Source organism: Coenobita brevimanus, chromosome 116, assembly GCF_032717465.1.
Source record: "Coenobita brevimanus isolate Jiangsu-jjx chromosome 116, ASM3271746v2, whole genome shotgun sequence".
NCBI classification, from domain to species: domain Eukaryota; kingdom Metazoa; phylum Arthropoda; class Malacostraca; order Decapoda; family Coenobitidae; genus Coenobita; species Coenobita brevimanus.
Window position 1 is genome coordinate 53,490,946 of NC_137069.1, and position 16,555 is coordinate 53,507,500.

Here is a 16,555-nt window from a genome sequence, read left to right on the forward strand (position 1 = left end):
CAGTGCCACTGCACTAATGTGCCTCTCACCTGCACCAATGTTAAAGTAAAATCAGTAGTTGCAGTAGTTGCAGAGTAACCCCAGTCATACTGACTGAGCAGATCCATCAATCACACAAGCAACTGCTTCTGCAGGCCCACCCTCTTCATAACCTATTCTGACTCATCATCACCATCATCATCCAATCTCATTTCGTCCCATACAAGTAAGTGTCTGGGACTAAGTTCTTCAGTCCCAACATTGAAGGCAATGGTAACCTGCCCCACTTGCCCCTGAGTGGCATTATGCAGGCAATAAATCCCAACCACCCATGGATATAAACCCTTACAAGCACCATCTGGTAGGGCATCTTAACCCACTAAACCACCAGCCACCATTTGGTTACATGGTTACCACCCAGCAATGTAAATGGTTTCCTGGGATACAGCAAACTATTTGGCCTGTGACTCACTGTAGAGTCACCTATAGAGAGAGGGGGGGGGGAGGACACTACATCAAGTGAGTGGATGATGGGTGCCTCCACCTACCACCAAATTACAAACAGGGACAATAATACAGCTAATGTAGTGCAGAAATTTTATGTGGCAGTTTTGAATTCAACACAGCTGTATCCATCGCCTTCCTCTCACACCCCTACAATGAGCCAACATGCTGCTGCGTACACGACCATACATCTGTTACTGTACAACTTTATACTGACGCTGACACGAGTGGCAACATGGCAGCGTCCTAAGGCAAAGTAACCAAAAAATTCTTCATGTCCTCCAAAAGCAGAAAAAAAAAAAAAAGTGTTGCAACCCTTCCCCATTACTGGCATTTACTCTGTCCATTATTAAAATATTCCACTGAACTGATGATGTACACGATAACCTAAAACATAACCGCTGCTGCTAAGAATGTAAACCAGATTCACCTCTACAGCATAACCCAATGTACACTGCTACTCACTGTACATAATAACTTTTTCTGAGGCTGTTTCTTTGACTAACTACCTGTACTGCATACCTGTGAGTGATATAATGGCTGGTATTGTATATGCTCTTAAATAAAAAAAGTATCTGATGGAACTAAAAAAAAAAAGCTTTGGATACTAAAATAACATGCACTATTGGTCCTAACTGTGCTAACACAAGATCCATCACCATTAAAATAGTTATCATTTGAACTGTACAGTAGTTATATATCTGTTGTACCTAATCACCCACCAAACAAGGCCTTAAACTACCCCTCAGTTAATGTATGGAACCTAAGAATACAAACCTATCAATACAACTCACATTAACTCTATAAACAGTTCAGTCAGAAACAAGAGTGAGCACTGCATGGCAAGACTGTTAGTGTCCAAAAAAAAAGGTATTTCTCAAATTAATGTGAAAAAGAATTAATAGGATCATGGCCCATATATGATGTGCCCTGACAGACTTCATTAACATCTCTTCCTTATTTTAAATATTTTGCACATTACACCTTATTATTTTCTTGTATATTATTTACTATATATCGCATTTGTATCGACACAGTTTGTAATAATAAATACAAGATCATCAACATCATCATAATCCAAAACCCAAGGTGGGGTGAGATAGGGTTCAGAGAGGCTCACCCCCCCCCCCAAATAAAAAGAATAAGATACTAAGCAAAGTTTGCCCAAGTGAATGAGCCACACTGCCATTCACTCACCATTCAAGCCCCTGGAATCCTGGCTCCACCTGATAGGCCAAAATTCTGAAAGCCAAACAAAGACACTCACTTGTAATGCACAGAATAAATCAGTATGGAAGAAGTGTTAAGTCTCCATAGCCGCCTACAGTACAAGCCAACAACGCACTTCCCCCGGCTGATGCATTTTGTCAACTCCGTACACAACACACTGGTTCTGGCACGGTACGGTACACAGAGCAGCCCAAGCCACCCACCTGTCATGGCTGTACATTACTTGAAACTATTTACAATCAATTTTTTACTGAAGTTACTTACATTTGCTTACTGAAGTTACTTATATTTGCAATTACAGGTATTTCAAAACCATCTTTACTGACGCTACTTAGGAAATTACTTAGGAAAATTTTTACTGGTTACTTACAAACCATTTTTACTGAAGTTACAAATGTTTTTACTGAAATTACTAAGGAACAATTTTTACCGATCTTCAAAAAAAACTTTCTGGACAGTGGCCTCATTTCCAGCTTATTTTCACCACTGTTACATGAGCTTATTTAGCCTGGGAGGGACAGATGGCACTGAAGGAGTTATATATACTGTAGTGTTCTCTTTTTTTCTGAACAGTCAACTTGAGGCAGCAAGAATGAACTGACCAATATGTCACTGAAATGAAGCCGCTAAATTCAATAATGTGTATAGAACAATTAACTGCTCAGCTTGTGTGTGCTTATCGTTATAATATTACTTCTCAAGGCAGGGATTAAAACACCATATGAGGAGCTCCATGAAGTAACACCGAGCACGACAAAATCAAAATTGAGAAAACAAGGAACAGACACGATGAATTTTGGACATGTGGTACCCTTACAGTCCCTTCATGGAGTGTCTTGTATCATTATTAAGATGCTGCTCAGTGGGGGAACTCTGGAAATGCCATGGGTAGAAAAACAAAAAAATCCATTGTCCAACTTCCATTTTCCCTATACATTAATTATGGCACATATGATGTAACGCTGCACACTGCTTCACTTGCTCCAGTACCACACCAGACCAGCCACATTAGTATCCATGTACAGAATGCATCATCAACACTCAATTACACTACCAAATAATTCTTGTTGCTTTTTGATGCTGCACACCCCCATTACAAAATATAATCGGACCATGTTTTGAGTATGACCTATAACTGATAAGCTTAAAGTATAAGATCTATATATACAAAGGAGTCACTTAAAATTACTGCACATATGAATGATTCTGTCAGTATAACATTAAATATATCTGTAATACATTACACTATATCAAATATTATACTATTTGCAGATATATCATCATCATCATCACCATCATCATCATCATCTTAAGGAAATGAATATAAATCCACAAAATTACTGCCACCAACATACAGTCCTGTACATGAAATTCATCCGCTTAGAGTGTATATTAAAATAGAGTAATAAAATACAGTTGAAAATACAGTTTAAAATCTCACTGGTAATGACAAGCGATGTTTCTCCTGATCAGCCTACACAAGGGAGTTTGAAGAAGCCAGTACAGTATTATTAGGTCTCTAGCAAATACCCTAATGCATGTACGGTGATGAGATGCAATGGGTAGGAATTAGGGGACATTTTTACAATTAACAATGGCGTCTGTGTCTTGTTGCTCTTGTTGTTGTGGCCCCAGTCATCACAAACATGAACTAGGTGGACCACAGGCTTGATCTCCCCTACTCCCACATCCTACCATCCTCCTTTTGTGGGACAGGGATGTATCTGTGGGACATTCCTATCACCAAACACCTACACTGCATTATTACAGTCACCACCATAAGTTGGTATCATCTCTGGCGTGTAACAACCCCCATTATATTTATTTTCCTTGGCACAAAAACATGCTACAGTGCTTATCAAAAGTAATGCATGTGGTGGTGTCAAGAGTCATCACTGAAAGTGATGACATTCACTAATATACTAGAAGCAACTAAAGTGGAAGAGACAGGGTGATGTGGAGGTGATTTGTTTGTGGCCACCCCTTGTGGGAGTAAGGTGTCTGGCATTAGACAGATATAGATAAAGGCAGATAGACAGACAAAACTAAAACTGCAATACAAAAATTATACTGTACAGTATTGATAGCTAGATAGACAGAACTAAAACTGCCATAAAAATATATACAGTATAGATAGACAGATAGACAGATAGATCTACAATTGCAATACAAGAATTATACAGTATATACCATAATTACTGGTAAACTTCAACCTCTCAGACACAAAATGTTTAGTTCAAAAAGAATTTAAAAAATGGGAGACACATCAAATTGAATGGGTGTCCAGAAAACCATATTGTGTTCATCATCCTGTCTACTGTAGTACATTGCTTGGTTTGGTTTCATTTTGTCTTGTTTTATTTTGTTTTGTTTTATTTTGTTTCACTTCATTTACAAAGACTCCAATGTACTTGCATGCATCGGCCTTTGTCATCTAGTGGCGGCTTTCCATGCTGCTCAGTCTCTGGCAGCTTCCTTGTTCAGTCCCTTATCCCCGAGGTCACACTTTATGACCTCACTCCAGGCCTTTCTCGGTCCGCCTCTCGCAACCCTACCCCCGATGTTGACATATATCATCTTCATCTAAAACCCAGTGGACAAGACACACAGTCAGGCCAGAGATCCTGTGTTGTGTAGGGCAGAAGGCCTCACAATACTGCCACAATAACTCACTCACTGATGCTGTTTCATTTCAGTGACACATTTTACATTCTTACTCTGCCACTGCAAGACCTGTTGATGTAGCACAAGGGAGATATGCTGTTGTGACAGGGTTGGTAGTGAAGGCTGTATCTATCCTACTGAATTCTTAGGCTGAGGAAGCTCCCTAACACCTTTTCTCAAGCAATTTGTTTTCTTTACTACACCTTATTGTCCTCTTCTGTGTCACAAAAATCCTTCCAATATCACCGCACTCTACATAAATAACGTACAAAAGATTATTAACCAGCCACATCCAAAAATAAAATGCTAAGGAAGAGGCATTAGACAACCTCCTTAAGTGTAAAGAATACCGGTGTTAAACTCTGTATTAGTGAACTGAACTGCATGGAGAAAACATAAGGATGAAAAATTATGTCATTGGAGTGAAGAGGCTATTGAGTGGTTATATTTACTGTGCTTACTGGTTATGATTAGCATGTTATGATTAGCATGTTATAATTAGCACTAGTTATTATTAGCACATTGTACTTAGCATGTTATAATTAGCACTGGGACTCAAGAATTTTATTATTTTGCTGCTGCTGTTGTTGCTGTGGCCTTGAATTCATTTGGTATTGAACCCAGTGGACTGCAGGCTGAAGCTGTCCCCATCCTGCAGTCCACCATCCACCTTCTGGGGGATAGGGAAAGCAATGAAGGATGTTTGTATAACTGGGTAGAGGATCCACTGAACTGTATCAGTGCCACCACATGAAGGCATCCCTCACCATATGAATTTACATGTACAGTATTATAAACATCAGCAAAGACACTATTACTAAATTATAAAAACAAACCAAGGAGAAATAATAAATATATACAATACTATAAACACAAATCATCCACATAAGCAATATCAGTGTAAATGTTAAAGCTTTCTGCCCATACAAGCAAGCTTAAGAGATGCAGTGAACCTGCCCTGCATACCAAAGGCCAGGAGTAGTGACTGAAGTGTGCAAGCAATTTCACTTATTTGAACAGGTGCTGAATTGGAAATATGTATTGTCTCATCTCAAAATATGTTGTGACATATTTTTTTCCTGTGTTGTGCTTGTTTTAGACACATGAATGGCTCAAAACAGAATCTGAGATTGATAAGAATGAAGTCTGGTACACTCCACTGGGCTGACTATCATTAATACTTAATACACTACAGTACATTACTGCCACTGATAAGGGGCCTACACACTGGTGCTGTGTACCCTGGGTAGCATCCACCCAGGAGCCAAACCTTCTCATTTCCCTGCACCTTGCTGTGGGGAGGGAAGCACCCCGGTGAGCTTGTCCACCACAAGGGGGCGCCTGATCCCTACACAGTGTATGTGTATGTAGGATGGCCCCACAGATGCAGTTGCTTAACTGTGGTTGACATGTCTGCTCAGCCAGACAGACTGGAGATTAAGCAGCAACAATAACAAAACCACTATGTTATAGAGGCACAACAACCCACCTGGTTTATGAATGAAAAGCAACAACCATGACACAGGCTTCATGACACATCTTGAGGCATTCCCACAACTGCAATAAAAGGACAATCTGGTACAACATTACAGTCCATCTTTAAGCAATGAACACACACATGTTGTACACCAGCAATCAAATTTCTTAAGTACAAGTACACAGTGTGTACTTTGACAAAAAGACCTAACCCCTTTCACCTCACTTGATGGCCAAGTGTAGTCAGATTGGAGGGTTGACTTGACTGGTAACCAAGGAGTCTCATCACTACCTCATAATTAAGTCTGACTGAATTTCACACTGCCATGACTTAGACTCAAGCTGCAGGAGTGACCCAGTTCCATCAGATAAACACAAATCAACCCCAGTGCTCTACTACCTTGGAAAAGAATCCCATCCCTGCTTTCTAGGGCCAGTATTCTTGCCACCTATGGAAGCTCCCTAACACTTTTTCCTAAGTGATTTACTTTGTTTTTTACACTTTACTGACCTTCTGTGTTACATAAATCATCCCAGTGTCACCATACTCTGCACAAATAACATACAGAGGGATCTTAACCAGCCATATCCAAAAATAAATCACTAATGAAGAGGTGTTAGGGAGCTTCCTTACCCGACAAGATTACAAGCCCAATACTTCACAATAAACATAATGTTCTTTGAAGTAGCAATATGTCAAGAATTGTCTCCATTTTATTATTTTCTCATGTGACAAGTACCATTTTTAAAATTACTCATAGCCAGATCGAGACACCTGGCATCAATCAAAAATTCAGAAAAGTTTATAATTCTGTTTCATAATTTTGGTCAACAGTCACTTTTACAACTTTATAGACAGGAAGTGTTACGAGAAACACACAAAGGTGGTTTGGCCGTGTGGAGAGGATGGAGAGTGAGAGACTGATGAGGAGAGTGTATGTGAGTGAGGTGGAGGAGGAGAGAGGGAGGGGGAGGCCAAGGATGAGATGTAGCGTTGTGGTGTGGATGTGGATGTGATAGGACGCGTTAGGAGAAACACACTGAGGTGGTTTGGCCATGTGGAGAGGATGGAGAGTGAGAGACTGATGAGGAGAGTGTATGTGAGTGAGGTGGAAGGGGAGAGAGGGAGGGGGAGGCCAAGGATGAGATGGAGGGATGGAGTGGAGAGGTATATGAGGGAGGGGGTGTGTGAGTTGGGAGCAGGGCAGTGAAATGGCGGGGGACAGGGCGATGTGGAGGTGATTTGTTTGTGGCCACCCCATATGGGATTAAGGCATCTGGCAATAGATAGATAGACAGATACAGGTTATGGATCTGCAGCTAAATTGAGGGTATAGAGTGTGACCTCAGGGATAAGGGACTGAGTAGAGAGGCTGCCAGAGATCAAGCACTGTAAAGCCTGCGTTAGGTGACCATGGCTGATGCGTTCAAGCTGGAGCCTTTGTAAGTGAAACGAGATGAATAAACAAAACAAACATTTGCAAAAACCAGATTTTACTGTAAAGATGCTGGATTACAGAAACTTTAATTCAAAAAAAGTTGAACTGAACCAGACAGACTCAGGCCCATTGTCACGTCTTTGGTTCTTTCTTCTTTGCATAAAAAGGTAAACATAAAATAAACAGCAAAGGAAAAGGTACCAAGAAATCCTGTCAACTAAATGAGAGTACAATGACTACACCTTCCTCTGATGGATATATGAGTCTTTTTGGCACCCTGTATGTACTGACTGGGGAAACAGGGTGTGGCAAAAGTAGTGTATGGGTGTCTAGAGTCTTTTTGGCACCCTGTATGTAGTGACTGGGGAAACAGGGTGTGGCAAAAGTATTATATGGGTGTCAGTTTAGTGTGAGGCAGAGTAAATACCGTTGCAAAGTTTAGAGCAACACGATTCTGGAGTAATTTGATTTTTTCCTCTTCCTTCCATCACCCAATGCTGTTTTTTTCCCTTTTATTTTTTTTTTTCCGCCATCAGAAGAGATGCCTGAGGTGAGGTTACTCCATCCTGACATTTAAGGTACATGTGACCAGCCTCATTTTCCCCTGAGCGGCATTACACTAGCAATAAACCCCAACCACCCCTTACAGCCTCATTCCAACTAGACCACCCACTAAACCACCAGGCATCATCTGTTTATATGGGTACCACCCAGCATAGTAAATGGTTTTATGGTAGGAAATCATTATGCTTGTCACTCAGTGCAGCATCACCCACAGGCAGCACTACATTATGTGAGTGGATGGTGGGAGTATTAAAAAAATGATCTAAGCCATACTGATTATATTTTACGTCCCTCATACAGTAAATTAAACCCTCTAGAATAGTTTTGGCATACATTGCGTGAGTGGATGGTGGATGTGTTAAAAAAAGGCCTAAGATGTTTAACCCCAAGTGTAGTTTTGGCATACATTGCATGAGTGGATGGTGGATGTGTTAAAAAAGGCCTAAGATGTTTATGTATGGATATTGTACTTGATAAAAAGGCTTAGTGCAATGCTACTGATTCTTACCCTATAACAAAGCACTCTGTTAAAGCTTTGTTAATGTTAAAGAGTATAACAAAGGAATTATACTGTTACATGTATCACCGTATAACACAGGAGTAGTGAGAGAGACTTTCCCTACAACAAACTATGACAGGACTGTGAAAAATGCTCTCATATAACAAAGGATCAAGGTAGATGTTGTAAAAGAAATATTTAGATTACTGTAGATGTTTATAAAGCAATATTTTACCACTGTCGATGTTATAAAAGAAATATTTAAATTACTGTAATACTTAAAAGAAATATTTAAATCACTGTAGATTTTATGACAGGAATATTTAAATTACTGTAGATGTTATGGAAGGAATATTCAACTTTTGTAGATGTTTATAAAGGAATATTTAACCAATGTAGATGTTATGAAGGAAATATTTAACTTACTGTAGATGACAGAAATATTTAACTTACTGTAGATGTTATGACAGAAATATTTAACTTACTGCAGATGTTACGACAGAAATATTTACCTTATGTAGATGTTAATAAGGCAATATTTCACCGCATGCTGTTCTTTATACCCATATCTCAGTTTATAGGAACATAAACCAAGATAGACTACGTAAGCGTGATAAGCACACCTGTTATCAATGTGACATACTGTACTCTACATACAGTGCCATTGCATTGACCTGATACATGTTATTTTATCTATTACGGGTAGATATATAAGGGGCAGGAAACTCTTACAAACCCACCAGATAAACCGCTGGATTTTGAAGCAGCACAGGACTTGATATCATGTCTCCATTAGTGATTTATTTTGATTATCAGGCATGGATTTTTTTAAGCCTCTGGGGCATCTGGCAGACCCATGATTACTATAAAAAAAAAAAAAAAAAAAAAAAAAAAAAAAAAAAAAAAGGGGGGGGGGGGGGGGGGGGAAAAGTGATATGCAATAAACACCTTCCATTAACTTTATCACTGAATTATTTAAATGAGACGAGGGATTTGGTGTGGATGTGATAGGAAGCGTTCGGAGAAACACACTGAGGTGGTTTGGCCACGCAGAGAGGATGGAGAGTGAGAGACTGACGAGGAGAGTGTATGTAAGTGACGTGGAGGGGGGGAGAGGGAGGGGGAGGCCAAGGATGAGATGGAGAGATGGAGTGGAGAGGTATATGAGAGAGGGGGAGTGTGAGTTAGGAGCAGGGCAGTGAAATGGAGGGGGACAGGGCAACATGGAGGTGATTTGTTTGTGGCCACACCTTACGGGATTAAGGCATCTGGCTATAGATAGGTAGATGCATAGATTTCAAAATTTTGGTGCCTCCACATGAAATTACATCCCCCCCCTTTTCAAAATGCTGGATCTGGCCCAGCTTATTATCCCTTAACATTCCCAAGTAGACTATTTAGCCTGTCTTAATACTGACATAGTTTGGTTTAGTGACACACGAGACAATACCAAGGTGTCATGTGCAGAATGAATCACTAACTGGGGAAGCAGGGTGTGGCATCCACACAACCACTTAGGCCTGTACTTTCATCAGGTAAGGAAGCTCCCTAGCACTTCTTCCTTAGTGCTTTATTTTTGGATATGGCTGGTTAATATCCTTTTGTATGTTATTTATAAAGAGTATGGCAATACTGGAAGGATTTACATAACATGGAAGAGGACAGTAAGGTGTAATACAGCAAAATAAATCTCTTAGGAAAAGGCATTTGGAAGCTTCCATACTCAATGAGAATACAAGCCCATGGATGATATGGAGGATAAAATGGAGAGGATGGAGAATGAGTGACTGACTAGGAGAGTGTATGTGGGTGAGGTGGATGGGGGCAAGGAGGAGGAAAGGACCAAGGATGAGGTGGTGGGATAGAGTGGAGAGGAGAGAATGAGAGACTGACTTGGAGAGTGTGCGGGTGAGGTGAAGAAGACCAAAGAAGAGATGGAGGGATTAAGTGCAAAGATATATGAGAGGAGTGTGTGTTGGAGGGAGAGCATCCTGATGGCAGATGAGAGGAAAGGGCAACAAGGAGGTGGTTTGTTTGTGGCCACCCTTTAAGGGATTATGGCATCTGGCAACAGACAGATTGATAACTAGACAGATAGATAACTAGACAAAGATACTTGGAGAGATACAGATGCACAGATAGACAGACAGATACTGCAGACAGAAAGACTGACAGATAAAGATATATAGACAGACAAACAGACAGACAGATAGGTAGGTAGATAGGCCACTAAGAAGAGGTGTTAGGACTCCTGATAACCTGACAACGCTATGCTGCACTCAACTGAATTCATATATTTAATACCAGAACACCACAACTGTACAAGTAAGTGGTGGTCTGTCCTCAGAGGTACGGGTATGAATAGGGAGGCTGCCAGAGATCAAGCAGTGTGGACAGCTGCCATCAGGTGACCAAGGCCGACGCATGGAAGTATGTCGGAGTCTTTAAAAATGATACAAAACAGAAGGTTAGGACCTGGGCTGGCATCCAATATATGAAAATGCATCAGACCAGACACAGCTGCTTTGATTTTTTTATTTATTTATTTTGCCATGGATTTCTTAGCATACATGAGAACAAAATCAAAATCTATCGAAGCCATATTGGACTGGCTGGGTTCATAAGAAGCTTCCGGACACTGGCTTGGGATGCGTTTGATTACCTTGATGGAGATTCTGAAAGTTGATAAAAAAATAAAGATTCCTGGACCATCTCAGTTATCAGGTATTTGTGTTACAGGTGACTCCTCTATTGAAAAAAATAAAATAAAATAAAATAAATGTAACTGATGATCATACACACCCAAGGTAACCAAATTTCAAGATGCCTCTGATTTTTTTTGTTTTCTGTGTTTTCTGATGGGCAGTACAACAAGCTGTACAAAATTCCCACCCAGCACATTGTACTTGTTAATGATGATATATACTGTACAAATTATAATCTCAAACACAGGATTTAAAAGTACTCTCAAACCTCGATTTCAGGGACTAAATGAGGAATCAACTTGTCCCTTACTTGAAAATGTCCATTGTTTTACCACATGTATAGACAATCTTATTATGAAATGCAATGATTGTTTCACTTACCTTACTTATTTATATGATTATGAATATTATTTTACAGGTACCGTATAAAGAAAGATATTAATGTTTCAAGCAGTGAACTTTTTGAATGGTCCTGTCCGTTTGTCAGGTAGAATATGGAGTCCCATAAATCCGAAATCCCTTAAATGGAGGTCCCTTAAATTGAAGTTTGAGTGTACTTGCAAAGGTACAGCTATAAGCAAAAGTTCAATGACAGTTCTCTGATGGTGTGTGTCCCGCCTTCCATACTTTTCATTCTTCCTTCCCCAAAAAAGGAGGTTATTCTTTTCTCACCCTGTTTTGCTGTGTCATTCCTACAGCTATCAGACATTACTGTTTTTTCCTCACCCTGTTTTGCTGTGTTATTTCTGTTTCTATTGGAGGTTGTTGATTTTTTCCTCACCCTGTTTTCCTGTGTGACTCCAACTGCAATCGGACATTACTATTTTTTTCTCACCCTGTTTTGCCATGCTTTCTATTGCCATCACATAAAAACAGTTCAAGTTACACAGCCGGCAGAGAAATGAAGGTGACATTTTGCTCACGGCTGTACAAGATATATTGAACTGAAACTAAACTCTGAAACTAAAAATCGTATGGGTAAACCCTGAACTGGAAAGTGGAGTGCATACCCCCTATATTTTTTTTATGCAAGAAAGAAGGAACCAAAGGCCAGGAGCCCCCAAACCATTCTCTCCAAGAAAAAATAAAAACAATACAAAAGAGAGCCAAATTCAAGATCCGTTCATTTCGAGATGCCTGGACACACTGCGTTTGAAAGACTGGAGATCATAGAAAGTAGGAAATACAGACAGAGGGAGACAGTTCCAGAGTTGACCTGTTGCATAAATGAAAGACTGGGAGTAACAGTTAATTACTGAAGGTCATTAATGAAGAGGTTATTAGGTATGGTTAGCCTGCATCCCATATTACAGAATGCAGCCAGCAGCCATATAGGAAGGCCAGATATATTCCACCATCGTCCACTTCAAAAATCGTCATCAAAATTGGTGGTCTGTATTCCACTTTGCAATTTTGGGTTTAAGCACAAGAGTCTACGACAAATTCTGCCAAGGCTACGTTATGTGGCTGACGGTGCGGATAAAACTATAGAAATAAAATACAGTACTGCATGAATGGAACTCTAATACAACACAGCATTATCAACTGAAATATTTGTTCTCTGATGCTGAGAAACAAGAGTGTGGTAGGCTGGTATATTTAAAGACATATACCAGTGCAGTGTTTGGCAGGCTGGTATATTTAAAGTGATATACCAGTGCAGTGTTTGGCTGTCTGGTATATTTAAAGATTATACCAGTGCAGTGTTTATACATACAGGTATATATGAAAAAAAGTAAAATATTTTGATTTGTAACTATAAAAGAATACAGTAATGAAATGTTGTTTGGATGTTCCCTCAACAGCTACACTCTTTTCACCTTAACTTGGCCCACACATTCTTCCTTTTGCTGCTTATTTCACAAACCAAAATACCTAAAAAAAACACTGTGCTATGGTTCAACCTCCTTTCCACTGCACTTCTTCATGACTGGCGCCATATTCCAGTGTGAACCTTTCGTTGTTTTGTAGTCAGGAGTTTGTTATTGTGTCTTTATGAGAGGTTAATTCCTGGCCAAGTTACAGTAAAAATGAGTAGGGTAAATGTGAGTGATAATGGCTGGTGTGTATCTCAGAGGCTCTGGTCCAGCGCCATGAGTAGGTCAGCGCCCTGCAGCAGACTGCAGTTGTTGGCGGGGGCGTTGACTTCGTAGTCCTGCTGGGTCAGGTCCAGCAGGTTGGGTATGGTGGTGTCTGGGTTCATCAGCAGCAGCGGGTCCTGACGCGGACCCTTCCGCCCCTCGCCCCCGCCGTCGCCACTGCTGCTGCTGCTGGAGGACAGTTTGAACGCCAGATGGCCAGCCGGCACCACAGTCCTGGGGCCGGCCACCAGCCGCAGCTTGGGGTGGGGCCGGCCGATGCCCTGCCTCCTGTCGCTGTCGTCGCTTCTCAGCAGCATGGCGGCCATCTTGTCTCTGGCTATTGGCACACAAGGAGGGGGAGCCAAACCACCGCCATCATCACTACTGCCCACACACACGTCACCACTCACTGGCTGCAACAAACACACACTGTACCAACAATGACAACAACATCAACACTAGGCATCACCAGCACCATCACAAACCTCTTGTCCTGCCTAATGATAGGATGAGGTAAGGGTAATGAGAGAGAGAGAGAGAGAATCACAAAACAAGGTGCCTCAATAATAATAATAATATTTCTTAATTCACAATACATAAAATACAGAACAGTACTTAAACTTTCAAATCAATCTTCACTGATCCATCCAACAGCGGCTCCACTGCCTAGTTATACAAACGTCTCAACTCCCTCCCTATCCCCCGAAAGGACCACGGTGGACTACAGCAGGAGGCGAACTTCAGCTTGCACTCCACTGGGTTCACCTTACACATGAACCTGGGGCTACTACTACTACTACTACTATTACTACTACTACAGCCTGCACTCCACTGGGTTCACCTTGTACATGAACCTGGGACTACTACTACTACAGTACCCTCGCGTCCAGCACGGTAATATTGTCATGCATGGGTCACGTGTTGGACCAAAAACGTGTTGGACTAACAATAGAGCTTATGGGGAAAAATGAATTATGTCAGCAACCCTAGGAAAAGTCACCTAAATACCTACCATATACCTATACATATACTGGTACTATAGTAATTATAATAAATGGTACTGTGCTATGAATGATAACTAACCTTTTAGGATAGTGTTGGTGGGCTTGCTGGGAATGGAAGGTGGTATCCAAGGCTGTAGTTAATCCTACTGGGTCCCCGGAGGACAGCTGCTGGCGTCACTAGCAGGTAATGGCTGTTGCTCCTCCTCAACCTCCCTCATAAATCCTTCGAAATCAAACCTCCCTCATAAATCCTTCAAAATCACACTCAGAATCACTATCTTCGTCCACAGCCATGGAAGGTCCTGCTTCTGCCTGTCCTAGCACTCTGTAATCCTCGGCAAAGTGCATGCTTCTCACAATGTTGCCAGAGCCCCGTCTCGTGACTGTGGAAAGTGATCGCTGTCGCTGATTCGGTAGAGAATAAGGAGAAGCAACTTTGTTAATAAACTGGTACGCACGCCGATGAGAAGGGTTTCAAAACGACTGATATTTATTCTAAAATATTAATATGTATTCAGTGTCAGGCTAAATGTTCAATGCTGTAGTACGATACATTCTCTGTCGAGTCGCCTGGGTTTTGGTCACACTGTTTTGCCCGTCGTATCTCGGCAGGAATCCATCCAGATGAATTCCAAATGCCCGTGGTATCGTCGGCAATTTCACCACATTACCGTTCCGATTTACCATCGTATCATCGGCAAACCTGGTATGAAGTGCCGTGTGATAGCCTTCGGCTGCCAGGATCTTGTCTTAGTTTTTTATTATGATCAAGTTGGCTTCATTCATGTCGTAGGCCTTGGCAATGTCATCTTTCCTCTCCCCTTTCTTCTTCCTCTCGATGCTTTCTAGCTTGGTGGCCTGAGGGAGGTGCCGACGCTTCTTGGGGTTCTCAGAAGGCTTCCTAGGCATCGTGAGCAGGGTAAAATGCAGTAACAAGGGCAGAAAATGCAGCAAGAAAAAAGCACCTTCCAATGCAATTATGCAACTGAGTGGCTCTGTGGCGTAAGCAAAACATCACATGACACCAGAAGCGTTTTTAATTGGGCGGCAACACGATCATGTCACGATAGCGGGCGGGGAAGGCTACTTGATCAGAAGTTTTTCATTGGCTATCATCATCATGGGAATGTCCAGTATGGCCGTGTTGGACCGGGGGTGATCGTGCTAGAGTGAACTCTGCGGATTTGGCCCACTTCTCGGAGCTCTGTGCGTGTTATGCTAACACACTCGTGTTGCAGTAATTAAATCGTATTAAATAATACTAATTAATTGCTCACCGTGCTGGACTCGAATCGTGCTGGACTAACGCGTGCTGGATGCGACGGTACTGTACTTCTACTACTACTACCACTACTACTACTACTACCACTACTACTGTACTACTACTATTACTACCACTACTACTACTATTACTACACTACTAGTATTACAACACTACTACACTACTACTACTACCACCACCACTACAGTACATCTACTACTACTACTACTACTACTACTACTTATACTAACAATCATGTGTTACTTTGGAGGCCAGAAAAGCCATATTAATCTCTCTCTCTCCCTCTCTCTCTGAAAAAAAAAAAAAAAAAAAAAGTAATTGAAAGTAATAGGTTATATAAAATTTTTCCTTTCTGTTCTTCAATACAATCTTAGCACTTCCTCATGACTAGCATAAAGACACTACTAAGGCTCTACATCCTCCCCAAAGCACTTCTTCATTTCTAGCAATGTATACTCCTTGTGTGTGTGTATTCAAGAAGGAAGGATGGCAATTTTGGACCAAAGTTTGAGTAAAAAAAAAAAAAAATTATGAACAACAAAAGGAGTAACTGCAGCCCAGGAAACCAATTACCATGCTGGGTGGTAACCATAACCAAATGACACTGGTGGTCAAGTGGGTCAGGGCGCTTCAATCATAGCACATGTGGAGGGTTCCTATCTAAGAGGTGGTTGTGGCTTACTGCTCACATAATGCCACTCAGGGGCAGGTGAGGCTGGTCCCTGAGTAGCCTAGCCCCAGCACCCTACACTCCTGATGAGATAGATGTGGATGGACGAATATAAAGTCAATGTGCCCATCACCTTACACAAAAACCTGTCTATCTATATCTATCTATTCATTATCTATCTATCACCAGACATAACCATCTGTGTCTCCACATAACTGTTTCTCCATGTAACTGTCTGTCTCTCCATGTAACTGTGTCTCTCCATGTAACTGTGTCTCTCCATGTAACTGTCTGTCTCTCCATGTAACAGTGCATCTCTCCATGTAACTGTGTCTCTCCATGTAACTGTCTGTCTGTAGCTCCACATAATTCCTCACTCCAATTCCCAAAAATCTGAGAATGGAAGATCTTTTTTAATAAACATACACGTTATCAAAAGAAAAAAAACTGCAATAAAT

The 16,555-nt window shown here is 41.1% G+C and overlaps 1 protein-coding gene across 1 annotated transcript in view; it reads right to left on the reverse strand.

The window, feature by feature from the left end:
- Positions 1–10,621: 10,621 nt before the first annotated feature.
- LOC145418758 (uncharacterized) overlaps positions 10,622–16,555 on the reverse strand; it is a 186,383-nt gene continuing 180,449 nt past the window's right edge. Inside the window, exon 15 of the mRNA XM_080287093.1 lies at positions 10,622–13,554. Coding sequence (XP_080143219.1) covers positions 13,132–13,554 — 423 coding nt within the window. The 3' untranslated portion in view covers positions 10,622–13,131. The remainder of the gene's footprint in view (positions 13,555–16,555) is intronic.